This window comes from Pteropus vampyrus, unplaced genomic scaffold (assembly GCF_000151845.1).
Source record: "Pteropus vampyrus isolate Shadow unplaced genomic scaffold, Pvam_2.0 Scaffold171, whole genome shotgun sequence".
Taxonomy (NCBI): Eukaryota; Metazoa; Chordata; class Mammalia; order Chiroptera; family Pteropodidae; genus Pteropus; species Pteropus vampyrus.
Window position 1 is genome coordinate 3100150 of NW_011888952.1, and position 27808 is coordinate 3127957.

Sequence of the window (27808 nt, forward strand, 5' to 3'; positions counted from 1 at the left end):
TCCTAGGCTCCTTTCCAGCCTACATCCAACCCTGGCTTCTGAGGGACCGACCCCTCGAACACCCCCGCCCCATGTCCAGACCCTGCAGTTCCATTCTCCGACTCCCCTCTAGCCTCATCCTGATCCTTCCACTTCACCCTCTGAGACCCTCACACCAGCCTGCACTCCCTGTCCCAGCCCCCATATCACCTTCCCAATCCCTCAGTACCAGTCTGTCATATCTCCTTCTTACCCCCTCCTCAGAAGTGTCCCCCACCACAGCCCTTTCCTAGACACCCAATACTAGACCTTCTTCTACTCCTAATACCAGCCCTCAAATTCCCTTCCGAGCTCCCTATATTACAACCCCTCAACTAATCCTGCAATACCGATCCCCAGCCTCCATTCCACCTCCCTATGGTCCCCTCTTACTCTCCCAATATCAGCCCCCAAGTCTCCTCCCCAACTCCCCCATGACCACTTTCTAACTCCCTCATTCCAGCTCTCATATCCTTTTCACTGTCCCCTCATCCCAGTCCCCCCAACTTTCACGTGGCCCCTTCCTAAGTCCACAGTTAGAGATCTTTGCCAGTTCCCCCCACAGACACCAACCTGACATTCTCATGACCCCCTCCTAGCTTTCCCATACCTGCCTCTGGGTCTCCCCAGCTCCACCCCAGGCTCCACCCTCGCGAATTCTTTGGCTCAGGGCCACTTCTCGCGTGCGTCCCCAGCTCCCGCCCGGCAGCCCGGCGGTCGGTCCCGGGACGGCGGCCCCCGCCAGGCGCCGCCGCCGCCGCCAGCCCCGCCCCCGGGCATCATGCTGCCCTCGCAGGAGGCCTCCAAGCTCTATCACGAGCACTACATGCGGAATTCACGGGCCATCGGCGTGCTATGGGCCATCTTTACCATCTGCTTCGCCATCATCAACGTGGTGGTCTTCATCCAGCCCTACTGGGTGGGCGACAGCGTCAGCACCCCCAAACCTGGCTACTTCGGTCTCTTCCACTACTGTGTGGGCAGCGGGTTGGCGGGCCGCGAGCTCACCTGCCGCGGCTCCTTCACCGACTTCAGCACCATCCCGTCCGGCGCCTTCAAGGCGGCCGCCTTCTTCGTGCTGCTCTCCATGGTGCTGATCCTCGGCTGCATCACCTGCTTTGCGCTTTTCTTCTTCTGCAACACGGCCACGGTCTACAAGATCTGCGCCTGGATGCAGCTCTTAGCAGGTAGGGGAGAGGCGGGGGCGGGATCCCTAGAACAAGCATCGGGAACGGGGTTCCTTCCTTCTTAGATCTCTTCTTGGAGGGGTCAGAAACAAATTCTGCTTATCTGTCTAAAGACACACCTCCTTGGCTGTCACACCTCAGCCACTGGGGGCGGGGGTAGGGGTGAGTGGGATTCTATGAGAGAGAGAGAAACAGACAGAGAGAGAGACAGAGACAGAGAAAGAGACAGAGACAGAGACAGAGACAGAGACAGAGACAGAGACAGACACCTTGGGGCAGAGGTCAGAGCCTTAGAACCAGATATTTGGGGCTGCATTCTTGGATATGGACAGACTGCATTTGTTGATGGGTTAGCGTTATGTTAGAGTCTCTGAGAGTCTCTGTTGGCTGTTTTAGGGGAACTGATTATCTGAGTGAGGAGTTACTGTAAGTGTAGGTAATTTTTCTTTTTTGTATTGAAAAAAGCATGAGATGGGAAATCAAGAGATCTGACTTTGATCTTTAACCTGCTGACATCATTAACTTGGGTGTTTCACTTCTCCAAGGCTTGGTTTCTCATCTGTAAAACAGTGGAGAGGATTCAAGAACAATTGAAAGAGTATCTCGTAAACCTTAAAGTGCTGTGCTAAGATAAAGGAGGACAGGAGGAGGCTGTCTATAGTGTCTATCCAATGTTTGAAATGTGGATGGTTGATGGTACCTGGCAACATGGGTCTCTGGAGGACAAGTTTCTGTCCTCCAACCCTACCCAATGCTATGCCTGATGGGAATGAGTTCCTGGGACCCTCTAAAATGTTTGGCTAAGACAAACATCTTACCCTAAGAATCAAAGAAAGGCCTTTGGGAATAAGAACTGCTGAAACAGTCTTCCAGGATCCATTAGAGTCCCCCACCTCCACCTCTCTTTTGATGGAAGACAGATCTTGAAGATTCAGCACTTGGGCATTTGCCTAATTGCAGGCAGAGAAAAGAGTTGGACTGGGGAAAATGAGGGCAGAGGCTGGGGAGTTGGGCTGATGAAAGCTAGGAAAAAGTTTGGAGTCCTTTAGGGTGAGAAGGTGAAGGGAAAATGTGACAACCATGCAGCAAGATGGCTTTTCAAAATAAGCACCTCAGGGCATTCAACAAGTGTTGGCCCCTTCAAAAGAGACCCCCTGGAGTAGATGTTCCATCACTTGTTTCCACTGCTCAAAACATTATAGGAAATTGTCTTTGGAGCATGGGGTGTATTCTCTTATAGATTATCATTGAAGGGAAACCTCCATCTTTTAAAGGAGGATGATTTTTAGAAAGGGCTAGAATTCACTCAGGGCCAAGCACAGAAAATATGATGGGTGATCAAATTGAGAATTGTCACTTAGGATAAAAAGCCAACGTGTGAGGACAAAATTATGAAGCTGGTTTGCTTCCCCAAGAGGACTTCTACAAATGCAGGGAGGAATTACCATTCCATTGGAAGAATTGCCCAAACTCCCAAAAAGACTACAGTGAAGAAGGCAGCATTTATTGAAATATGGACATTCTCATGGGCTTGTTTTACTCCACTCAACTTAGATATGGGTCTTTTAGGATCTTTGAAGCAGGTGAAAAAGCAGAATTGTAGGATGTGGGGCATATCTCTTCATATTTCTCAGTGATACCCAGAAAGTGATTTTATGTATTTCCATTCTATTCTTCTAAAGGCAAGTTGGAAAGAATATATGCTCAGTTGGAACTCTCCGTTCCTTAACTCTAATTTGGGGTCTGCAGAGGGATTGCTTAACTCTTGGCCTTTCAATTCCCTGCAATCCATGTGGATTTAATCTAGGAGATTTGATGAACAGTTAAAAAATCCCCATGTAATTATCTAGTTTCAGAGATTTTAGAGATCAGCTCCTTCAAATACTGCCTTCCCCTGCTCCCATTTTAGAGAGAGAAAACTGGGCCTAGAAAAGTGATGGTCTTATCCAAAGTCACATAGCCAGTAAGGGAGTAAATTTGTCTTACTCCTAGCCTACTGCTCTTTCCCTTGTGTTACTGTTTCGCCCCTGAAGGCTGTTATCAGGTTTGAGTAGTTTATTCCATTTTGCTTAGAGATTTCTGACTTCTTTGGGCAAGAGACTGATTCACTTTGCTTAATAAAGTGATACTGGGACAGAGGTCAGAGCACTGGATTACGAGTCATGGGATGGAAAGTCATGACTGACTCTGCCTGTGATTCATGTAGCGTTAAGCTATTCTATTTAGCTTAAATCTCACTTTTCTCATCTGTACAGTGGGGACTAATCAGTTAGATTAGTGGACTTAAAGAATCTTTTTGAGCCCTGTGGAGCTCTAAAAAACTCTTCCGTCAAGATCATTTCATTCAGAAAGTGAGAAATCAGTCATCCTCAAGAGAACTGCAGAGAAGCAAGGGGTCTTGTTTATATTTGATAAGAATTAGAATGCCTGTTGCATGCTTCTCGTTCAAGTGAACTTTTATTCAAGGATTTTAGAGTCTTCTAAGTGCAGAGCACTGGACTATTGGGAAAATATGAAGAGATACTTTTTTCTTGTTTATTCCTCACCTGCTCTGTGATCATTCCTATGCTAGGTTATGTGCTGCAATACTGAGATCATCCCTGTCTCCAAGGATCTTAAGCCTATAAAGTGAAATCCCTGCTCTCAAGAAGCTTACCGTCATATTGGATCACTATATTGGTTAGCAGTCTTTCAGTGGCAAGAGACAAGAACCCAACTCAAACTGGCTTAAAAATTTAAAATAAAGTAAAGAGAGTAGTGTTTTTGGCTCACATAACATAAAAGTCAAGAGTATCTGGCTTCAGGCATGGATGGATCCATCTGCTCAAATAATGCCATTAAAATATGTCTCTCCATTTCTTGGTTCCTCTGTGTTGGCTTATTTTTAAGTCTCTTACTCTCTTGAAGGTGATAAATAAGGTTGCTAGCAGCCCTGAAATTACAATGCTTCAGCTTAGTAATGCCTGTGGAAAAAGAATACCTGTTACTCAGTGGTTCCAGCAAAAGTTCCAGGGCTGATTCTCTTTGGCTCAGCTTTGACCAAGAGCTTACCTCTTAATTAATCAGTGTGACTTGTCTAAGGCCTCAGATATGTACCCATCCCTGTAACACATGGACTGATAATGGAGAAAGGTCAGTTCCTGCAAAGGAAAGTCAAATGTGACCACTGGAAGAGGGATACTGTAGGTTAGACAAGTGCAGACGGAAGTGGAAACCCAGGGCAATTGAGGAGGCTGCTGGCTTAGTTGGAAGGTGAGGCTTGAGCAGGACAGGGTGTGAACAGGTGTGAGGTGTGGGAGCACATTCTGAATGGAGAGGAAGATCATGGGCAGAGGCACAGAGGTGAGAAAACCATATCTGGATTGAGTGTGACATCCATATAGGGGAACAGCGTGGGGAGAGACCAGGAAGAAATGATGGGGCAACAGTGTGCAAGGCTCTGGATACTGGGTCAAGGAATTTGGACTTTAATCAGTAGGCAGTTTGAAGTTGTTTTGATTGTTATTATTATTCAAGAAAAATAGTTAACATTTTCTGAGCTTTTACTATATGCTTGACTATTTGTTAAATATTTACTTGCATACTATTATTTAATCCTCACAATATTCCTATGGAGTAGGTACCATTATTGATACTTTATAGATGAGAACATTGAGCCTCAAAGAGGCAAAAGTTATTTGTCCAAGGTCACACAGGTGGTAAATGATGGAGCCAGAATTATAAATTGGTCTGTCTGACTGTAAAGCCCAAGGACTTATAAAGGAGCATTAATGGTAGGGGTAGTGGCATGATGTATTTGCCAGAAGAGTCAAAAGCAAAATAGAGCAGCTGGAAGACCCAGATGGCTCATTGTGGAGTTAGGGGTCAGCTTTTCAGGGTTTCTCAGGATATCTCTGCTACTCTTTACCTGGGCTTTCCCATTTACTAAGAACACACAATGTGCCAGCTTCTATGTTAGACATTTTCACTTTCATTATGTCATTTAATCTTCATCTGTTAAAGTGACTTGCCCAAAGTCCACACATCTAATGAAAAGTAGAGCTGAAAATTAACACAAGTCCAAAAGGATCAAGAACCTGTTCTTACCACTGAATTGGAACCCAGGAAGGAATACACAAATTATAAGCTACAGCTGTAAGCTCTATGTAGTCAACGTTTACCTGTGGGCTGGGTGAGGTTAGCCAAGGGGAGGTTGCTGGCTGGAGTAGAGACTCAGGGTGGAAGTCTGGTTGAGGGTCTGAGGGGGGCAGTGTGTGGTAGTGGTTTAAGAGCAGAGGACTTAGAATTCCCATTTTGCCACTTCCCAGTTGTATGACCTTGGATAAGTGAATTTTCTTCTTGGAGTCTCAGTTTCCTTATCTGTAAAATGGAGATTATTTTTATATCTACTTCATAGGTGGCAGGAAAAAATAAACAAATGGGTGTAAAATGCTGAGTGTGGTTCCTGGTATACAGTAAACAGTCAATAAATGGTCACTGTTTTTCCTGTGATATAGTCTGAATGAAGAACAGTTTGTAAAGAGTCCTTGATGCTCAGGTGGAAAAGTTTGGATTTGATGGGATTATCAAGGCCTTGAGAAGCCATAAACTATCAGATGGAAAGAGTTTTACCAATTAGCTTGCCTAACTCCTTCATTTTACAGCTGAGAAAACTGAGTCCCAGAGAGAATAAGAGACAAGTTCATGGTCGCAAAGTGAGATCCTCTATCCACAGAAGGGAGATGATTCTGACCACTATTCATTCAATATTTTTGTGCCTACTATGTGCCAGGCACTGCCTGGTGCTGAAGTCACAGCAGAGAACAGAGTGTGTGAGATGGAGTGGGCGCTGGGAGAGACTGAAGGTGGAGGTGGAAGCAGGGGCAGGTTGGTGATCCAGAGGTGAGATCTTCCAGCCTTCCAAATATGTGCCTTTAATCAGTGGGGTCTCTGGGCTAGAAACAGAAATGACAGGAGTTCCTGTCATTACAGCTTAGAATATGCATCCGCATTCCTCCCCATTTCTTGCTATTTGTTTCAGAGTGGTTTTAAGATTTTATTCATTCAGTAAGTCTTTGTTGATGTGCATGACAACTCCTAGCCTACTGCTCTTTCCCTTGTGTTACTGTTTCGCCCCTGAAGGCTGTTATCAGGTTTGAGTAGTTTATTCCATTTTGCTTAGAGATTTCTGACTTCTTTGGGCAAGAGACTGATTCACTTTGCTTAATAAAGTGATACTGGGACAGAGGTCAGAGCACTGGATTACGAGTCATGGGATGGAAAGTCATGACTGACTCTGCCTGTGATTCATGTAGCGTTAAGCTATTCTATTTAGCTTAAATCTCACTTTTCTCATCTGTACAGTGGGGACTAATCAGTTAGATTAGTGGACTTAAAGAATCTTTTTGAGCCCTGTGGAGCTCTAAAAAACTCTTCCGTCAAGATCATTTCATTCAGAAAGTGAGAAATCAGTCATCCTCAAGAGAACTGCAGAGAAGCAAGGGGTCTTGTTTATATTTGATAAGAATTAGAATGCCTGTTGCATGCTTCTCGTTCAAGTGAACTTTTATTCAAGGATTTTAGAGTCTTCTAAGTGCAGAGCACTGGACTATTGGGAAAATATGAAGAGATACTTTTTTCTTGTTTATTCCTCACCTGCTCTGTGATCATTCCTATGCTAGGTTATGTGCTGCAATACTGAGATCATCCCTGTCTCCAAGGATCTTAAGCCTATAAAGTGAAATCCCTGCTCTCAAGAAGCTTACCGTCATATTGGATCACTATATTGGTTAGCAGTCTTTCAGTGGCAAGAGACAAGAACCCAACTCAAACTGGCTTAAAAATTTAAAATAAAGTAAAGAGAGTAGTGTTTTTGGCTCACATAACATAAAAGTCAAGAGTATCTGGCTTCAGGCATGGATGGATCCATCTGCTCAAATAATGCCATTAAAATATGTCTCTCCATTTCTTGGTTCCTCTGTGTTGGCTTATTTTTAAGTCTCTTACTCTCTTGAAGGTGATAAATAAGGTTGCTAGCAGCCCTGAAATTACAATGCTTCAGCTTAGTAATGCCTGTGGAAAAAGAATACCTGTTACTCAGTGGTTCCAGCAAAAGTTCCAGGGCTGATTCTCTTTGGCTCAGCTTTGACCAAGAGCTTACCTCTTAATTAATCAGTGTGACTTGTCTAAGGCCTCAGATATGTACCCATCCCTGTAACACATGGACTGATAATGGAGAAAGGTCAGTTCCTGCAAAGGAAAGTCAAATGTGACCACTGGAAGAGGGATACTGTAGGTTAGACAAGTGCAGACGGAAGTGGAAACCCAGGGCAATTGAGGAGGCTGCTGGCTTAGTTGGAAGGTGAGGCTTGAGCAGGACAGGGTGTGAACAGGTGTGAGGTGTGGGAGCACATTCTGAATGGAGAGGAAGATCATGGGCAGAGGCACAGAGGTGAGAAAACCATATCTGGATTGAGTGTGACATCCATATAGGGGAACAGCGTGGGGAGAGACCAGGAAGAAATGATGGGGCAACAGTGTGCAAGGCTCTGGATACTGGGTCAAGGAATTTGGACTTTAATCAGTAGGCAGTTTGAAGTTGTTTTGATTGTTATTATTATTCAAGAAAAATAGTTAACATTTTCTGAGCTTTTACTATATGCTTGACTATTTGTTAAATATTTACTTGCATACTATTATTTAATCCTCACAATATTCCTATGGAGTAGGTACCATTATTGATACTTTATAGATGAGAACATTGAGCCTCAAAGAGGCAAAAGTTATTTGTCCAAGGTCACACAGGTGGTAAATGATGGAGCCAGAATTATAAATTGGTCTGTCTGACTGTAAAGCCCAAGGACTTATAAAGGAGCATTAATGGTAGGGGTAGTGGCATGATGTATTTGCCAGAAGAGTCAAAAGCAAAATAGAGCAGCTGGAAGACCCAGATGGCTCATTGTGGAGTTAGGGGTCAGCTTTTCAGGGTTTCTCAGGATATCTCTGCTACTCTTTACCTGGGCTTTCCCATTTACTAAGAACACACAATGTGCCAGCTTCTATGTTAGACATTTTCACTTTCATTATGTCATTTAATCTTCATCTGTTAAAGTGACTTGCCCAAAGTCCACACATCTAATGAAAAGTAGAGCTGAAAATTAACACAAGTCCAAAAGGATCAAGAACCTGTTCTTACCACTGAATTGGAACCCAGGAAGGAATACACAAATTATAAGCTACAGCTGTAAGCTCTATGTAGTCAACGTTTACCTGTGGGCTGGGTGAGGTTAGCCAAGGGGAGGTTGCTGGCTGGAGTAGAGACTCAGGGTGGAAGTCTGGTTGAGGGTCTGAGGGGGGCAGTGTGTGGTAGTGGTTTAAGAGCAGAGGACTTAGAATTCCCATTTTGCCACTTCCCAGTTGTATGACCTTGGATAAGTGAATTTTCTTCTTGGAGTCTCAGTTTCCTTATCTGTAAAATGGAGATTATTTTTATATCTACTTCATAGGTGGCAGGAAAAAATAAACAAATGGGTGTAAAATGCTGAGTGTGGTTCCTGGTATACAGTAAACAGTCAATAAATGGTCACTGTTTTTCCTGTGATATAGTCTGAATGAAGAACAGTTTGTAAAGAGTCCTTGATGCTCAGGTGGAAAAGTTTGGATTTGATGGGATTATCAAGGCCTTGAGAAGCCATAAACTATCAGATGGAAAGAGTTTTACCAATTAGCTTGCCTAACTCCTTCATTTTACAGCTGAGAAAACTGAGTCCCAGAGAGAATAAGAGACAAGTTCATGGTCGCAAAGTGAGATCCTCTATCCACAGAAGGGAGATGATTCTGACCACTATTCCTTCAATATTTTTGTGCCTACTATGTGCCAGGCACTGCCTGGTGCTGAAGTCACAGCAGAGAACAGAGTGTGTGAGATGGAGTGGGCGCTGGGGGAGACTGAAGGTGGAGGTGGAAGCAGGGGCAGGTTGGTGATCCAGAGGTGAGATCTTCCAGCCTTCCAAATATGTGCCTTTAATCAGTGGGGTCTCTGGGCTAGAAACAGAAATGACAGGAGTTCCTGTCATTACAGCTTAGAATATGCATCCACATTCCTCCCCATTTCTTGCTATTTGTTTCAGAGTGGTTTTAAGATTTTATTCATTCAGTAAGTCTTTGTTGATGTGCATGACACTGCTGAGCACATTGGGGGAATTTCTTTCCTCCCTTTCTCTCTCCCTCACTCAATATCTTTCTTCCTCCCCCAACTCCCTCCCTCCCTCCCTTCTTTCCTTCCTTCAAACTTCCTTCCCTCCCTCCTTTCCTCCATCATTTTTTTTTTCACACCAATTCCTTATTGACAGCCTCCTCTCTATGTCAGGCACTGTGCTACGCTCTGGGAATCCTGATTAAGAGTCCTCACTCCCAGGGACACATGTTTCCATAGTCTAATGGGAGAGGCAGGGAAGAAAACAGATCATCACACTATGTACAACACATAAAATGACTGAATCATGCACAGGGTATTCTGGGGGCACGAAGGGGACTTCTGACACAGTTAAAGATTGCCAGTAGAGTCTTGTAAAAAGTAACAGCCATTGAGCTGAGTCTTAAGGGGTGGGAAGAAAGGAGAAGGTCAACCAGGGCCAAGAGACAGTTTGATCAAAGCCATGGAGTTGGGAAATAGCCTGGTGTGTTTTGGGGACTAGAAGCTATTAGACCAAGGAAGGATGAGAGTTGTGACCAGGGAGATGGATTGTGAAGGCCTTCTAAGCCACGGTAAGAAGTTTAGACTTTACTCGTAGGCATCAGATAGTTGTTGACTTTTTTTAAAATTGCTTAAAATTTTCCCAGACATTTATTTACTTTTTAGAAAAGTAAATATATGCAAAGATACAAAATTCAAAAAGTAAAAGGTATATAATCAGATGTAAATCTCCATCTTGCCCTCACCCCTCATTGATCCTCCCAGAGACAACCACTATTACTAGTTTCTTGAGTATCCTTTCCAAGAAATCTCATAAAGATACCAGCAAATGCAAACAATATTTTTACATAAATGGTATATTAGTTATCCATTGCTGCATAACAAATTACTCCAAAACTTAAAGCAACAAGCATTTATTATTTCTGTTTTTGTGAGTCACAGGAATCTGGGAAGCTAGAGGAATCTAGCCACACTCATGTGCTGGCGAGAGACCTCAGAATGAGTGATCCAAGAGAGAAGGGAAGCTATACTGTCCTATCCCCTTTTTTGCTAACAGCTTTATTGAGATATATAGCTCATATGCCATACAATTCACCCGTGTAAAATGTACAGTTCAGTAGTTTTTAGCATATTCACTGAGTTGTGCAACCATTGCCATAATCAATTTTAGGATATTTTCATCAACTCGAGAAGAACCCTTATACCCTTTAGGTATCACCCCCTAAACCTATTTCTGCATCCTCTTCATCCTCCAAATAACCACTAGTCTACTTTTTGCCTCTATAGATTTGTCTATTCAGAACATTTCATATAAATGGAATCATATAAATGTGACAGTCTTTGTGACTGGCAGTTTCACTTAGCATAATGCTTTTGAGATTCATCATGTTGTAGCATGTAGCAATACTATATTCCTTTTTATGGCTGAATAATACTCCATCGTATGGATATATCACATTTTGTTTACCAGTTATCAGTTGGTGGACATTTGGGTTGTTTCCACCTTTTACCTGTTATGAATAATACTATGAACATTTGTGTACAAGTTTTTGTGTGCACATGGTTTCATTTCTCTTGAGTATGTATCTAGGAGTGGAATTGCTGATTCAGTGGCAACTTAATAACACTTGGAAGAACTGCCAGATTGTTTTCCAAATGGTGGCAATACTGGACATTACCACAGTGGGGTGAAAGGGTTCTCATTTCTTCATATCCTCATCAACACTTCCTATTATCTTACTTTGTGATTGTAGCCATTATACTGAGTATGAATTGGTATGTCATTGTTTTAATTTGCAGTTCCCTAATAATTGGTGGTACTGGGCATCTATTCCTGTGCTTACTGGCCATTTTTATATCTTCTTTGGAGAAATATCTATTCAGATCCTTCGCCCAATTTTTTTTTTAGAGTCATAGGAAAGTTTATTAGGAAAGGGGTAAACACCCCACAGACAGCATGGTTTCTTCTCAGAGACAAAGAGTGAGAGGGGCCCTTTGCCCATTTTTAAATTGAGTTTTCTTTTTATTATTGAGTTATAAGAGTTCTTTATGTACTCTAGATACAAGTCTCTTATCAGATATATGATTTGCAAATATTTTCCATTCTATGGTTGTCTTTTAACTTCTTGGTAGTGTTCTTTAAAGCACAAAAATTTAATTTGTACAAAATCCAATTTATCTACTTGTTTTTTTCTTTTGTTGCTTGTACTTTTGGTGTCATATCTGAGAATCCATTGCCAAGTCCAGGGTCACAAAAATTTACCTCTGTGATTTCTTTTATGAGTTTTATAATTTTACCTCTTAAATTTTGGCTCTGATCCATTTGAGTTAATTTTTGTATGTGATGTAAGGTGGTCCAATTTCACTCTTTTATATGTGGCTATCCAGTTGTGCCAGCACCATTTATTGGAAAGATTATTTTTTCTCAGTCGAATGGTCTTGGCACTCTTGTCAAAAACCAATTGACCATAGATATATGGGTTAATTTCTAGATTCTCAATTCTATTCCATTGAGCTATATGTCTGTAATTATACTGATACCAGGCTGTTCTGATTATTGTTGCTTTGTAGTGAGTTTTCAAGTCAGGAAGTATGAATCCTCCAATTTTTTTTCAAGATTGTTTTGGCCATCACACTGCCTTTTATGTCCTAACCTCACACATCACATACCATTACTTCTGCCACAATCTGTTGTTAGAAGTGAGTTGGTAAATCCAGCCCACATTCAAAGGGAGGAGAATTCAGCTCCTCTTCTTGAAGAGAAGAATATCAAAGAATTTATGGACATGAAAACCACCACGAATGGTAGTATACTAAATACTTGGTTTGTCTTGCTGTTTTCATTTCATAATACATCTTGGAGATAGTTCCATATTGCTATCTAAAGAGCTACTTTTTTTCTTAAAAGCTGCATAATATGCTTTTGTATAGATATCTCATCATGTATTTAATCAATATTTAAATTATTTACAATACATTTGCTATAACAATATTTTAGTGGATAATGTTATATATAAATAATTTGATACATATGTAAGTATAAGGATAAAATAAAAACCTGGAGCAAAATTGCTGGATTAAATGGTCTATATGTGCACGGTTTTGTCAAATCCAGCCATCGTGCCCTCCACAGAAATTGTACAAAGTCACACTCCCAGCAGCAATGTCTGAAGGTCTCTATTTCCCCACATCCTTGCCAACTGAGTGTGTTACTTTTGCTGACCCAATGGGTAAAGAATACTCTGTTATAGTAGTAATTTGCCTTTCTCTTATTATGAATGAGGTTGAGCACATTTTATATCAGTTCACGTATATTTCTCTATCAAATTAATGGTATCTTTCCTCTTTGTTATGTAAGAATTCTTTATGTATTAAGAAAGTTAGGGGGTAGCTCTATAGTGTAGTGGTTAGCACGTCTGCTTTACACGCAGAAGGTCCTGGGTTCGCACCCCAGATGGAGCCACGGACCATGCCTGGGTGCCCCTGCCTTCGGAGATCCAGCTCTTAAGAGGAGATGACAACATCTGTAGGTCAGGGGTGGAAGTGAGTGAGGATTAATGGGGTGGGGGGACGGAAGGAAAGAAAGTTAGCTCTTTGTCTGTGATATGAGTTACAAACATTGTTTCCCAGTTTATCTTTTGACTGTCTCTGGGTGTTTTCCCCATGGTGAAATTTTTCAACATAAGCAAATCATCAACTCACTCCTGTATGGCTCCTGGGTTTAGTGTGATACTTAGAAAAGTCTTAAAGTGTTTTGTACATGAGGAAACATACTAGATCTGGCCATTTGTGGAGAGGATGGGAGATGTCAAGAGGACAAGGGCTAAAACTATTCTTATTCTGAAAGCCTCTTATTTTTGTCCTTTTCTTTTCACTCCCATTTCATGTTATTCATCATTATCAACCTTACTTTAATCCCAGAGCAATTTAATGGCATAATGAGAGACCTGGATTAGGAGCCTGTGCCTGGCACATAGTAGGTGCTTAATAAGTGTCTACTGAATGAATGAATAAAGATGATATCTGATTTAAGTCCTAGCTCTACCACCCACTCATTTGGGAGTATATTCAGTGGTCAGACAACCTGAATTTGAGTCCCAAGTGTAGCATTACCAACTAAGTGTCTTTAGGAAGGTTATGCGATTTACGAGTCTCAGTTTCCTCATCTATAAATTGGGGACAAAAATAGTAACTATCTCGTTGGACTGTTGAAGGATTGATTTGAATACATGTATGGACCTGGGCACAAATTGAACCCTCAGTAACCGTTAGCAATTATTCTTAGCTGTTCTGTGACTTGCATCAAATAATTTTGGCTCTGACATTCCATGGTCTGTGCTAGAACAAGAGAGGAAAGGTTTAAAAGTGAGAAGAATTGGGAGATAAGCCTGAAAAGTAGGTAGGACTGGCCTATGGAGAGCTTTGAAAGTTGGTTCATATTCTTAGATCATGGGTATTCACTTTTAAGCATGGGAGTGACCAGGGCCAGATGTGGGTTTAGAAAGATGACTTGGGGGACAGCTGGAGGCTTGGTGGGAGGTAGTAGACCAGGGAGAAGGCGGTGGCAGTGGTCCAGGTGAGAGGTGCTGGGGCTGGGGGAAGGAGAGGAGGATAAAGACTAGGACCTATTTAGGAGACCAGTGGGTGTGCTGGGGTGAGGACAGGCAGGTCTTGCAGATGACTACAGCTTTCTCCCTTGGAAAATTGGGTCTTGGAGAGTGACATTCCCAAAGGACACAAGAGGAAGATCATGTCCGTTTGGAAAATGGTGAATTTGAGGTTCCTATGGAATATACGAGAGGAAAGGTCTGACAAGCAATTAGATATTTGGGTCTGGAGCTGAGGAGAGAAGTTGCAGCTGGAGGTGTAGATGTAAGGTGTCATCTTATGAAGCTGAGTCAGGGGTGAAACTGCCAGGGGAGAATGTGTGGAGGGAGGGAGAAGAGGAGACAGCCTAGAAACACCAACTTTTAAGAGGCAGGTGGAGGAGGAGCCAGGAAAGGAGGCTTGGAGAGAGGAGCCAAAGCAGCTGCTCAAATTAGCAACTGAGAAGCTGAGGATGGCTTTGAGAAAGGACACTTGCGTGGAGGAGCCAGAGGGGGACTAGAAAGGCATGGAACCACTTGAAAGGGCCATGTTCAGAACTGGAGGGAGTGCAACAGGAGGAGAGCACATCCTAGCACTGAGTGTGGCAGAGCTGAGCCTGGGTGAGATGGGATGCCCTGGGCAGATTCAAAAGTTAGTAAGAGGCTATGGTTTCCATACATGCTTGGCCTAGGGGTGGGGGGTGAGTATAAATACTGTTCTTAAATTATTACCACACAAAGTGATGTGCGTGTCATCTCTCCACAATGCCTATGACACTAGATACAATTATTTGTGTTCTTAGCAGTCCTCCACCTCTACTGTGAGCTCTTCAAGATCAGGAACCATGAGCTGGGGATTAAGTGACTTAGAGGAAGTGTGTTTCAGAGGAGGGACAGGTCAATGCGAAGGCTTCCAGATGGGACTGAATGTGACATGTTTTATGGAACAGAAAGGAGGTCAGTGTGGCCGGAGTATAGGGAATGTGGCAGGCCACATAGCTGGAGAGGAAGGTAGAGAGAGCCTGTGGGCCTCGTAGGCCCGGACCAGGCATCAGGGTTTTATTCTGAGTGTAACTGGGAGCTTTTGGAGGGTGTTAAGCAGGAGAGTGACACCATCTGTTTTTGAAAGTTTACTCCGAATGCTGAGTGGACAATAGACGGTGATGGGGCAGGAGTGGGAGCAGAGGAACTAGCTAGGAGGCCACTGTGGTCATCCAGGAGGGAGATCATGGTGGCTTGAACAGGTAGTGGCAGTGGAGATGGTCTGTCCTGGAGATTTTTGGGAGCCAATGGGCCTTGCAAATGGACTGGATGTGCAGGGTGAGGGAAAGGGAGGAGTCAGGGTGTCTCTTAACATTGGGGTGCTGGATGGCAAGTGGGGAGTCCAGGCTCAGGAGACCCATCCACCGAGATCCCCAGCTGATAGAGGCACTAAGATTGGGCCTGGATCTTTAAATCTAGGGGATCAGGGTCGACTGTTAGGAGAGGCCCAGTCTCCCTGGTAAGATAAACCCCTGCCCTGGAGGTCTTAGGGGAAGAGCAGAGCCAAAGCTCAGACCAGGTAGGGAGGGGCTTGTGGACAGCCTTCTTACCCTGGATAGGGGGTGTCACTCTGTCAGACATTTTCATGACAGCCTCCCTAGGGCACAGGGCCTGGAGAAGCATTCCCTTGGAGAGCTGTGGTACTAATGCAGACAAACCCTTCACTGGGCTCCTCTCAGCCCCAAACTCAGCCTGATCCTGTCCAGAAAAATTTTCTTACATTTTGGAGAGAGACTTGAAGAGGATATAAGTGGCCAGTCAGTCACGTATTCTATGCTCTACTGCTTCTGTGTATATCTCACCTTTTCTAATACTTACTGCTTTGTAAAATTATCATTGTTCTTTGTAGAAAAATTGAAGAAAATAGATGAGCAAAATTATACCCATAATCTTACAACTCAAAAACACTCATTCTTAACTGCTTGCTCTATATTCATGACGGTATGAAGTACTGGTTATGAGCAGACTCTTGAGCCAGGCCATCTGGGTTCAAATCCTGGTTCTGCAACTTACCAGCTGTGTGACCTTGGATAACTTGGATAACCTCTCTGTGCCTTAGTGTCCTAATTGGTAAAAAGTAGATAATAATGGTACCTACTCAGTGCTGTGGGGAGTAAATGAAGTAACCTGTGTACTTAGTATAGTGCCTTGTATGGTAATTCTATGTAACTATTTGTATATGTATTTTTCCCAAAGTGAAATTATATTACATGTTATTTTTATAGCTTTTTGAAACCTAACATATCATGAGTGTTTCCTGCATAATTAAACCTTTCTCAGAATAATTTTAATAGCTGGGCAGTACTCCATGGTATGAAATAGTTATATTTCTGTATTGTTGGGTATTAGGTGGTTTCTCTCTTTCCTCCTTCTTTTATTATTTCTCCTCCTCCTCCTCTTTCTGTTTCCTCTTTTTCTGTTTTCTTATCTTCTCTTTCTTATAAATAACAATGTGATAGGCATCCTCATAGCTAAATCTTAGAGAATACCCATGAGCATTTTCTTTTCTTTTTCCATGAACATTTTCTTAGGGTAAATTCCTAGCAATTGGCAAACTCAGTCAAAAGGGGCTTAGAGGTTTTTATTTTTATGTTTTTGTGATAAATCCATTATTTCTGTGAGTTACATTTGGCTTGTGCATTGCCATTCTTTGTTGCTTTAATTATTTCATTCCAAGTGAATGAAAGTCTCTGGCAATAGTCATTTATTGGTAGTCAATTCCACTCACCTCGTGGTTTCAATAGGTAACTTATTCACATGGTCTTGAATTCATAAGGTGCAGGAGGTTATCAGTGCAACGTCTCCCTCCTACTCCTGTCCTCTAGCCACTCAGTTTGCCTTCTTAGAGGTAACCAGGGTTATCAGTGTCTTATAAATCCTTCCAGAAATATTTTATGTGCATGCAAGATAATACACACACATACTCTTTCCCCACTCTTTACAGAATGCTAGCATTGTACCATATGTGTTGCTCTGGACCTTACCTTTCACTTAGCAGCATATCCAGATGTCATTCCACATCAGCACATAAAGCACTTGCTCCTTCTCTTTATGACTGCATAGTGCACTATTGCATGGTTGTGCTCTGATCAGTGACCTATGCGTGGGCATTTAGGTTATTTCCAGTGTTTACTTATTACTCACAATAGTATGAAGGCTTTTTTTTTTTTAAGTCAATATGTATAACATACTTACAGAAAAGTACAAAAATCATCGTGTCTGTAGCTCAGAGAAGTTCCACAAAGTGACAATGCCTATGTAAACATCGTCCAGATCAAGAACATTATGCACCCTTCCAATTGCTAACCCCAAAGATAGCCACTGTCCTGACTTTCATTCTTATAGATTAGTTTGGCCTGTTTTTGAACTTCATGTAAATGGAATCACACTTTTTCTCAGTGTTACAACTCTAAGATGCTTCCAAGTTGTTGCACGTAACAACAGTTTGTTCATACTCATTGCTGTATAATATTCCATTGGATGAGAATGCGCAATGTATTTCTCTATCACAGTGCGAATAGACATTTGAGTTGTTTCCAGTTTGGGGCTAAGAATCAGGCTCCTATGAACCTTCTGGTATATATCTTTGGTGAACAAGGCTGCATATTTCTGCTGGGAGCACCCTGTGGAGAGGATAGCTGGTTGCTTAGAGATGATCGAGTAGGCTCAGCTCACAGAGATGCTATGGCAAGCAGCTTTTTGAGGCTTGTGATCCAACTTGCTGGGCTGCTCTCCAGCACCTGCCCCCTCTGAATTGGTAGGCTCTTTCTTTTTCTTGCTAAGGAGGGTCCTGCCATACAGAGGCTCTGGGGACCCGTGGGCAGTGAAGGCTCTCTTGTACAGCCCCTCACTCTGCTCCAGTCCCCTGTAACAGTGGAGTCTCCTGCCCAACTGAGACCCGTTCCTCACATCTTGCTGAGCTTCCATCTTCAGGGCCTGGGTGTGAGAGACCCAGGCTTTTCAAAAAAGCAGAAGGTAGCACATCAAAGAGGCCATATCAGGAGAGAGGGGTGTAGGGCCTTGTCTTGTCAGCTTGGGTTGACACAACAAAATACCACACACTGAGCGGTTTAAACAACAGACATTTATGTTCTCACAGTTCTGGAGGCTGAGAAGTTCCAGATCAAGGAGCCAGCATGTTTGGGTTCTGGTGAGGGCCTTCTTCCTGGCTTGCAGATGCTGCCTTCTTGCTGTGTCCTCAATGGCAGAGGGGCAGAGAGCAAGCTCTTGCTGTCTCCTTATAAGGGCACTAATCCCATCAGGGGACCACCACTCCCCACCCCCCGCCTCATGATCTCATCTAACCCTAATTACCTCCCAAAGGTCCACCTTCAAATACCATCATATTGGGGGTTAGGGCTTCAACATATGAATTTTATGGAGACACAATTCAGTCTTTAGCAAGCTTCTTTGGAGTCTGCTCAGAGACAGAAAGCCTTGGGGGACACCCAATCTGACCCCCCAATAATTGGTATTAGCTGTGGTTTGTCAGGCATGGAGGAGACAGATGAGCAAAAATAGAGGCCTCCCTCTAGAAGTGCCTAGCTCAGTGGATGTCCTTTGAAGATGGTGTAACAGTATTAAAATAAAATTCTATTAAAGTAGCTAAGCATAAAATGCACCATTAAAAATCTTTATATAAAGTCACATTTATAGCAGAAGCTTTGTTAAAAAAACAAACACCTATGTATATAGTACATTTTCTCTTACTAATTCTTCACTACTCAGTCTCATCCTAGTTAAGAACTTTGTTTTGGTTTCGTTATACTTGTATTTATAGTTTCCTTCTATTTATAGCAAATGATCCTGGTTTCCTTTTCTTTGATAGTGATATAAGGCTTACTTTTTCAGTAAGCCTCTAAGTTAAAAAGTGACTCTATGCAAAGAAAAACATTAGGTAAAGACCTGTCTGGAACTGAATATAAATCCCCCCACTTACTAGCTGTGTGGCATTGGATATGATACTGTGTCCCTGTGAGCCTCAGTATGTAAAATGAGGATGATAATTTTTCCCACCTCATAGATTTTGTTATAGGATTAAATGAAACCATGCATGTCAGGAGCTTAGCACCTTGGCACATAGTTAAGCACTCAGTGCTATTTTTTAACATTATTATTGCATTATTAATAATATTAATATTCTTAATCTCATTTTGTCACAACACCTGGCTGCTTGGAGAAGGGAAAGTCAGTGGGCTGTAGGGTAGTTGTATAGAGATGCCCCATCCTAGGTCCCCCTCCTCTATCCTAGTTGTTCTTAACAAGGGACAGTTTTGTTCCCTAGGGGACATTTAGCAATGTCTGGAGACATTTTTTATTATGACCGGGGATGGCGGTACCACTGGCATCTGAACGGTAGAGGCAATGCACAGGACAGTCCCCTGCTGTGAAGAATTATCAGGCCAAGTGTCAAAAACACTGGTTGAAAAAACCTACCCCACGCCGCACCCTGCACTTACTCCTGTGCCTTGAAGCAGCCAGCTCATTATCCAAAAGAGACTTGCACTTGGACTCCAAAGATCTCAGCTTCTCTTTTCTCATCCACCAAATGGGAATGCTGAAGGGTGTCTTGCCTGTAGTCATTCCATCTCCTGGTGATTGAGTCTTTTGGTCACTTCCCTGGCCTCGACTGTCCCTAGTGGTCTTTTCCTTTATTCCCCCAGGTCCAGGGAACCCCATCTGATTGGCTTTTCTCCATTTGCTTGATTTCTGGATGTTTCCCACTCCTGGAGTGGCCACTGGGGCCCCATAGCCACCACCTAAAACACTGTGAGAGTGAAGGAGGCAGAGAGAGATCGAGAGATTCCACTGCTAGCCAGCTTCCACCAAGCACCCTGTTATTCTGAGTCTCAGCCCGTGGTCTGTTTCCTTCTAAGCACTGCTTGATATGTATAACTATTCTACTTGTGTGTTGACTTGATTTTATTCCTCTCAACACATCTCCACTCCTGAAGTCAGAAACCATGCCTACCAGTGTCCTCAGCATCCCGCACAGTACCTGGCACTCAGGATTTATATGTGGAACATATAAAGAGAGAGCCAGAGAGAGGAAAGCGCCAAGGGGTAGATACAGAGAAGGAAGAGAAGCTAGAAAAGGAAGAGAAGAGGAGAGGTGTTGAATGACTGTTAAATACTGAGCAATCTAAACAGAAGAGGAAAGAGTGAGGGTCGAGACCGAGACTTGAGCACGATATATTCTAGCCCAAGAGAAGAGGGAGGGATACGAAGAGACAGATGCAAAGAGAGAAAGATGAAAAGGGCGGAGAAAGATGAAAAGGGCGGAGGAAGAAGGGAATGGAGGCACGCCACTAGAGACGCATAAGAGGCGAGGCAGAAAGAGAGGACGTGCAGGCGCGAGCCACAGGAAGAAAACCTCACTGAGGCCTGAGCACGGGGTTGTGGAGGGTCCTATTGGGGGCAGGTGCTGGAGCAACACAGCTAAAGCGGTTTCCATGGAGACGGAAATGCTCCGGGTGGGAGAGGAAACACGGCACCCCGAGAGAGGAGGGCCGGAGAGGAGGCAGAGGGGCTGGCTGGGTTTGCCCTCTTCCCAAGCTCTTTCCTTTTTCCTACCTATGCTGGCGCAGGGTGAGAGGGGGACCACACCCACTTGGGGACGGGCCCTGGGGACGCCCAGCACCCGGCGAAGGGCTGCACTGAGTCAGCTCCTTATCTCCCATTCTTCCACCTCCTCTCCTCTCCGCCGGATACCTGAAGGGTTTTGCAGTGTCAGGGATTTACGGGGAGATGGGTGGGTCAAGCCTTCTCCATAGGCTCCTCCTCTCTTCCGCCCTGGAAATGCTGGAGTACTCCAGGGCTCAGTCCTGAGCCTTCTCTTCAGTTTCCATGACGTCCAGTCTCAGAGATTTGCATGCTCACAGCTCCCAAAGTTACATCTCCAGCACTGATCCCCCACCCCCATCCCAGCGTCCCTCTCCATTTAAGTGTCTAGCAGGTATCTTCAAATTTGTCGAATTCTTTAACTCGCCCAGCTCATTACAGGCCCGGAGTTTTTGCATTTGCCATTCCCTTTGCAGGAACTCTTTCCCCAGCCCTTAGGTGGCAGGTGTTCCACTGGAACTGAGCATCGTGTTGGAGGAAGTGAGCTCCGCAGAAGGGAGGAAGCCCTGCTAGAATGTGTGTGTGTGTGTGTGTGTGTGTGTGTGTGTGTGTGTGTGTGTGTGTGAGAGAGAGAGAGAGATTACACTGCTGTGCAGGAGCCCTGCATCAGCACAAGGAGCACAAGGGGGAATGGGGACACTGTTGTGTCATAGGAGTGGGGGTGAGGGCAGAGGAGGCCAAATGAGGAAGGCCAAAGAAGGCAGGGAGGGGCCCCATTGTGTGGCAGTGAGAGTCTGAGACCTTAGAAGGGAGCTGGCAAAGCTAAGGGTCCTGTCCTCATCCTGGGAACTAGATGGGCTTTGTGGACAGTGGGCAGAACTGACCATCCCACTTTGTCATCGCTGTCATCTAAAACTCAGGTTAAGTACCTTGTGGGCCTGGCATGGAACCTTTGGGTCCCAGACACAGTAACCCAGTTGCTGGAAGACCATCAGATACTAAAAAGGCAACATCAAACCGCAGACGCAAACCTCAGACAGAGTCACAAGTCATGTGGCCACCAGCACTGCAAGGCAAGGGACAGGCTGCAGCCTCTGTGGCCTACTGAGGCTGGTTGGTTTTGATTGGCCGTGTGGGGTGTGTGCCCCTCTCTGAGCCAATCAGTTGCCAGAGGAATGCACTGTGCTGGCTCAGACTTTGGTCCCACCCACTAGGCTAAACACTGGGAAGAGCCCAAGTGCCCAGGTGGGTCACTAAACACTGAGGGAGTGGGTGTCAACAAAGAAACAGCAGGGGCCCATTTCTGATTTTCAAAGGCTCTTCTTGGCCTTGCCCTTTCTCCCCCGTCTCCCCTCATCTAAAACCTAGACCTCTCCTCCCCAATTATTTCTTTATTTTGTGATTATTATTTTTATCATTGGCTAGTTTTAATAACAGCTAACTAACATCCAGAGCTTACTATGTCAAACACTTCATATCTGCTGCCTCCTGTAATCTTTACAATCGCTTGAATTCCTTCATTATTTCCATTTTACAGATGAGGAAACCGAGACTCAAAGGTGATAGAACTGGCTCTCGGTCACACGTCTAGAAAATAGCTGAGCCAGGATTTGAGCCCCAGCTCTCTTAACAGCTTCTGTCTAATGACCTACCACACTGCAATCTCCCTAAGGCTAAGAGTCCAAGTAACTCAGCCCCCAGCCTAATCCAGTGCCTGGTACACAGTAGGTCCTCAGTAGATATTACTTGAGTGTGTGGATGCCTGGCATGGTGCTAAGTGTCTTACAAGCATTACTTTATTTAATCCTTATAACCACCCTGTGAGGTAAGTACTCTGATTTCCCATCATACAGACACAGACAGGAGGCACCACCAAAGTCATACACTGAGTAAGTGAAAGAACTAGGCTCAAACTCCCCCATCATTCTCACCCCAGTCTGTTCTGAGTGCAGTGCTGAATAAGAACTTGTTTCTAGCATTTTGACAGAAAGGAAAATGGCGCTCAATATTTGTTGAATGAATGACCTCAATACATACATACATACATACTGATGAGGATGGGAGAGGGTAAGCCTGGCCAAGATTCTAATGGGAGCTGAAGGAGGTGACTGTAGTTTGCTATTTTCTCATATTTCCAGGAAGGCTTCCTAGAGTAGGAGTTGATTTGATGGTTGTGGGAGAGGGCATTATGGGTTCCCAAAAGCCTCTGCTCTCCGGGACAGGAGGTCAACCCAGGCCCTAGAGTTTCTGGAACCCAGAGGAAGTGGTTAACAGGCTCTTGGGTTGAAGGGCAGAGTGCAGGGCCCAGCCTGAGGAGGGCTCCTGGTGGTCCTCTGGGCTCTGGGGAGTAATCATCCCCTTCTCTCCCTCTTCCTGACCGCGATGGGGTCTGGGCCTTGCTCCCTTCAGCTCTGTGCCTCGTGCTGGGCTGCATGATCTTCCCCGATGGCTGGGACTCCGAGACGATCCGGGACATGTGCGGGGCCAAGACCGGGAAGTACTCCCTGGGAGACTGTTCGGTGCGTTGGGCGTACATCCTGGCCATCATCGGCATCCTCAACGCTCTAATCCTCTCCTTTCTGGCCTTCGTTTTGGGCAACCGACAAACGGACCTGCTGCAGGAAGAGCTCAAGCAAGACAACAAAGGCGAGTGCGCGCTTTCGGGTGGGCGGCTATCAGGGTGGAGTGGAGGCAAGGCCTGCCTCTCCAGGGCGGGCGACTTCAAAGTCCATAATGAAGCAAAATTTGGGAATGGTACAGAAGACAGTACAATCACTTTCAAAACAATTTGACTTATCCCTCAGACCTGAATATCTGTGCCCCTGTGACCCAGCAAACCCACCTGTGAGTATAAACCCATGAGAAACATGCAAAAATGCCCTGCACAGCAGTTTCAAGTAGCTAACAACTGAAAACCACCTAACTGGCCATTGACAGGAAGATGGATAAATAAATGGTGATATATTCACATCACAGAATAGTTCATAACTGTGAAAATGAATGAACCTCAGTTATATTAACAGAATGGATACATTCTGGAAACATAATATTGAGAGAGATAGGGGTAAATTAAGTTTCAGAAGATGACATAGTGAGATTTTTGTTGTGCTCAATTATCAAGCACCATTAAGCAATGTGTAGTTTAAACATACATATATTTATGGTAATACTTTTTTTTTTAAGCAAAGAAATGAGAAATACAAACAGTAAGATGGTGGTTATATGTGGTTGAGGTGAACAGGGGGAAGCCAAGAGCATGAGATGGGGGACAGGTAGATAGTTGCGTACAAATTATTGATAGAGTTAAAGTTCTTGCATGGTGGGCCCACAGACGTTTGTTACAGTATGCTTTATACTAGTATATTACATATATTCTTTCGTATATGTTAAGTAACATTAAAATACACTAAAGAAAAAACACACGAGGCCAGAGCCTCAAGGGTCGCCACTGTTATCAGATATTTATCTGTGCATCTTTATACCTCTTCTGCCCCTTTATAAAACAGAGAGTTATGTGCTTATATGACTTAGGACAAGCGTCATCCTAAACAAACTCCTCCTCAGATCATTTTTTGTGCTCCACTTTGGAGCATGCCATAAGATCTGTCTTTATTATTTCATGGAGAACCATCTTGCCCTTTTAATCCAATGCTCACCATTCCATACGATGAAGGAACTGTACTTTCTTATCATTATCCTTTTAGGGGCTTTTAAAGAGGTTTCCAAGTGTTTACTGGCAATGCTACAGTGAACATCTTTGTGTCTTATACACAAGTGTTTTCTTGGTGTCTTTCCAGAAGTGGAATTGCACACTTACCATAGTAATGATAGTGCTGTGGTGGAACCCTTGGACTGTGAAAGCAGATTGTCTGTTGGATGCAGGCTCAGCTAAGACATGATTTCACCTCCTTTTTAATTTTTAAAATTGTATTAAATTTATTAGGATGACACTGGTTAATAAAATTATATAGGTTTCAAGTGTACAGTTCAGTAATACATCATATGCATATTGCATTGTGTATTCACCACCCAAAGTTAAATTTCCTGCTGTCACCATATATTTGACCCTCTTTACCCTTATTGACCTCCCCACTAGACTTCACCTCCTTGAGCCTCAGTTTCCTGCATGAGGGTGGTGAGAAGGATATTACCTTATAGGGCTGTCTTGTGAGGAGAAAGAAAGATTATGCCTGTAAAGGGGCACGTGGTGAATGCTCAGCAAAAGCTGTCACTCCTTGCAGCTCCCCATCAGGCAGGCATCGTGAACACCATTTTACTGATGAGAAAGCCTAGATCTGAAGAGGTCCAATAACTTGCCCAAAGTCACCTAAGTGAAATGAGTGAAGCCAGAATTTGAACCCAGGTCCAAGTCCAAAGGCCAAGCTCTTCCTGCTGCCTGCCCCCTTTTTAGGCCCTTCCCTGGGCTGCTCACCTGAGCCCTGAGGCTCCTGCCCATGGACCCCCTGTGGTTTCTGTGGTCTTGGTGTGAGGTCAGGGCCTGCCCTCTGGTGGCAGCTTCCAGAAGTGCATGACCAAGACAGATCTGGCCTTTTGAAGGAGCGAAAGGATGTGACTGTGTGAGGTGGGGCCACTCAGCTTTCTCTTCTCCCTCCCCAAGCGCCCTAACATCTGTTTTAAAAGTGACATTAGGTGGCCCCGGTTTGCCTTTTTTCAGTGTCCAGGGATCTCCATCCCTCACTGGAAGCTCAAGATGGGTGAGACTCACAGTTCAGTTCTGAGCCAAAGACTTCTGGAACAAAAGTAAAAAATAAAATACATTGCTATCATTTCCAGCATTTACTATGTGCCAAACGCTGTGAAGAGCCCTTGGCTGGTGTTATTTGTGTCTTTCTGACCTTTTAGAAGCACTCTGTGAGTGAGGCTGTTCTGCCCATCTTAAAGGTGAGGAAGCTGGAACTCAGCGAGAATGGCCTGCTGAAGGCCATCTGGCTAGTCAGAGGCCTGGTTGGCATTTCAGAACCTGTGCAGCTCATCCCTCTGCCCACGTTTGCCCTGAGGATTAGCCGAGGGTAACCCCATACCCCAGTGATCTCTGACTTTCTCTAATTCTTTCTCTCTCTCTTAGATTTTGTGGGATCTACAGTAAGCTCCGTGTTACGGCCAGGGGGTGATGTCTCTGGTTGGGGAGTCCTCCCCTGTCCCATCGCTCACTCACAGGGACCTTGAAGGACAGGATCACAGCCCAGGAATTGACCTGACCTCAGCGTGTCCCATCTCCTGCCCTCTCATCCCTTCATTCAAGCTCCAAGGGAAGACCTCAATTGTTCTGACTTCTCACCTGCTACCAACGCCAGCACCAGGCTTTGAAGAGAGGTTGGGGCTGGATGTGGCCTGGAGGAGGAGATGGCTCTGCAGACTCTGGAAGGGCCTGATTCTGCTCCTCCCTCAACTGACCTAAAGGAACAGATATCCTTTGGGCTTCTCTTCTTTCCATCCTGGCCTGGGGGACCTGCAGAGTCTCCAGGAGAAGAAGGCACTGTGATTTTGATTCCTCAGGCTCCCTCAGTCTGGGGGCTGCTGCCTGGCTGTATCCTTGCCTCCTCTGGTCCCTGCCTCCTGCAGAAACTTATTCAGCAAACTGTCCCAGGGCGACCAAACTCTTTACTTTTTTTTTTTTTGCTGGTGATGGTTCCATCACATCTTCGCAGAGCTCCAGGCACCACCAGCCTCCCCAGGGCTGCTCTGCCATCACTCTAGCCTGCTCCCAGCTCACCCAAAGGAGTCTGAGCCGCACTGAGGGAGAAAGCACAGGGTTTCCCTGTCAACTGCTGACTGGGGCCCTGTCCAGACCAGAGTCTGAGAAAAGACAGACAGGCTCTGGGCAGCTGGGGCTGGGAGCGGCTCTGCCTGGGGCTGGCCTGGCCTCTCTGCCGAGACATCTCGACTCTGACTGGACCCTTGACCCCAGCCTGTTTTGTACAGCACGGACTCCTTGGCCCTGTTGTCAGGGTTGGAGGTTGGGGAGGGGGCTTCAGAGTGGGGAATTAGGGGATACATCACCCCTCTGCTCCTCATGCTGCCTGACCCTGGACATCTGCCAAGGGCAGAGACTGTCTTGCCTCTTTGATACTTTTCTGCATAACTTGAACTTGCAGGTCACCTCTGAACAGGGTACCCCCTGTCCCCATCCCCAGGCCTTGTAACCCTGTCCCCACCTCTTCCTCCTTCTTGCCCACCTCTCGCCTTGTGATATGCCCAGGGTCTGCGGCCCAATGGGCAGTGCTTGAAGCCGAGGCATGAGAGTGTGCGCGTGTGTTGAGCGTGTGTGAGCGTGTGTGTGTGTGTGTGTATGTGTGTGTGTGAGTATGGTGGGGCAGACGAGAAGTCTCTCCCCCTCTCCACCCACTATGGGGAGCATCTCTTTCCCATTTGGCAGGGAGCAAATAAGGGAGACTCCAGGTGTTTCTGGACTCCCCTCGCTGCCACATGGACCTGGCAGTAGAGCCATCTGGCCTGGGGTGCGGGCAGCCCCTTTCAGGCCCTAGTTCAGGTGGCAGGTGGGCTTCCTTCGGTGTGTCTGCTCTGTCTGCAGGTCCTGGCTGCCTGGCCCACTGTGGAGGAGTGAGGCCCCACCATTTCATTATGTTGGCCTCAGCCAAAGAAGGGGAGAAAAGCAGCGAGTGCCATGTATTTGCCAACCTTGTGTTCATTTCCATCGGACTTGGACCTGAGAGGGAGGGTTCCCAAGACAGACCCTAGAAATCCTCTGCCTGAGTCCCCCATCGGGACCATAACTGAAATGGGATGCTGGGTCCTGGTAGGATTCCTGAAACCTGGAACTTCCCAAGTCCTGACCCCCCACCCTCTTCCTCTTTCCTCCTGGGCAAACACCTTCCCCCTGTGCTCTGCCCAGCACTGTGTTCCCCTCTCTTCTCCCACCAAGCCCCACACTGCACTGCTATTGCCTGTTGGCACCTTCCCCAGCAGGATGCCTGTGGATGGGGCTGGACACCAGGGTCCCAGGTGGAATGGGAGAGTGAGGGGAGCCTCATGGGAGGGAGAGGGTGGGGGCAGATCCAAACCAAAGCCCAGTGTTGGAAGGTTGCAGGGGGAGGGCCAGGAGCGAGTGATTAGAAATGGAGAGAAGACAGATGTAGGAAAAAAGAAAATAAGAGACAAGGGAGGAGAGAGGGAGACAAAGAGGTAGAGAGACAGCAAGGAAGAGGGGGATCCGGAAATGGAGAAAGAGGATGAGAGTGAACGGGGGGGCGGGGGGCAGC

General features: G+C 45.1%; 1 protein-coding gene across 1 annotated transcript; it reads left to right on the forward strand.

Moving 5' to 3' along the window:
* The first annotated feature begins 81 nt into the window (after positions 1-81).
* Positions 82-27808, forward strand: LHFPL4 (LHFPL tetraspan subfamily member 4). The gene is made up of 3 exons (XM_023536911.1): positions 82-1205; positions 22977-23213; positions 25654-27808. Exons 1-3 carry the CDS (start codon positions 800-802, stop codon positions 25752-25754), a joined length of 744 nt encoding a protein of 247 aa, XP_023392679.1. The 5' UTR covers positions 82-799; the 3' UTR covers positions 25755-27808.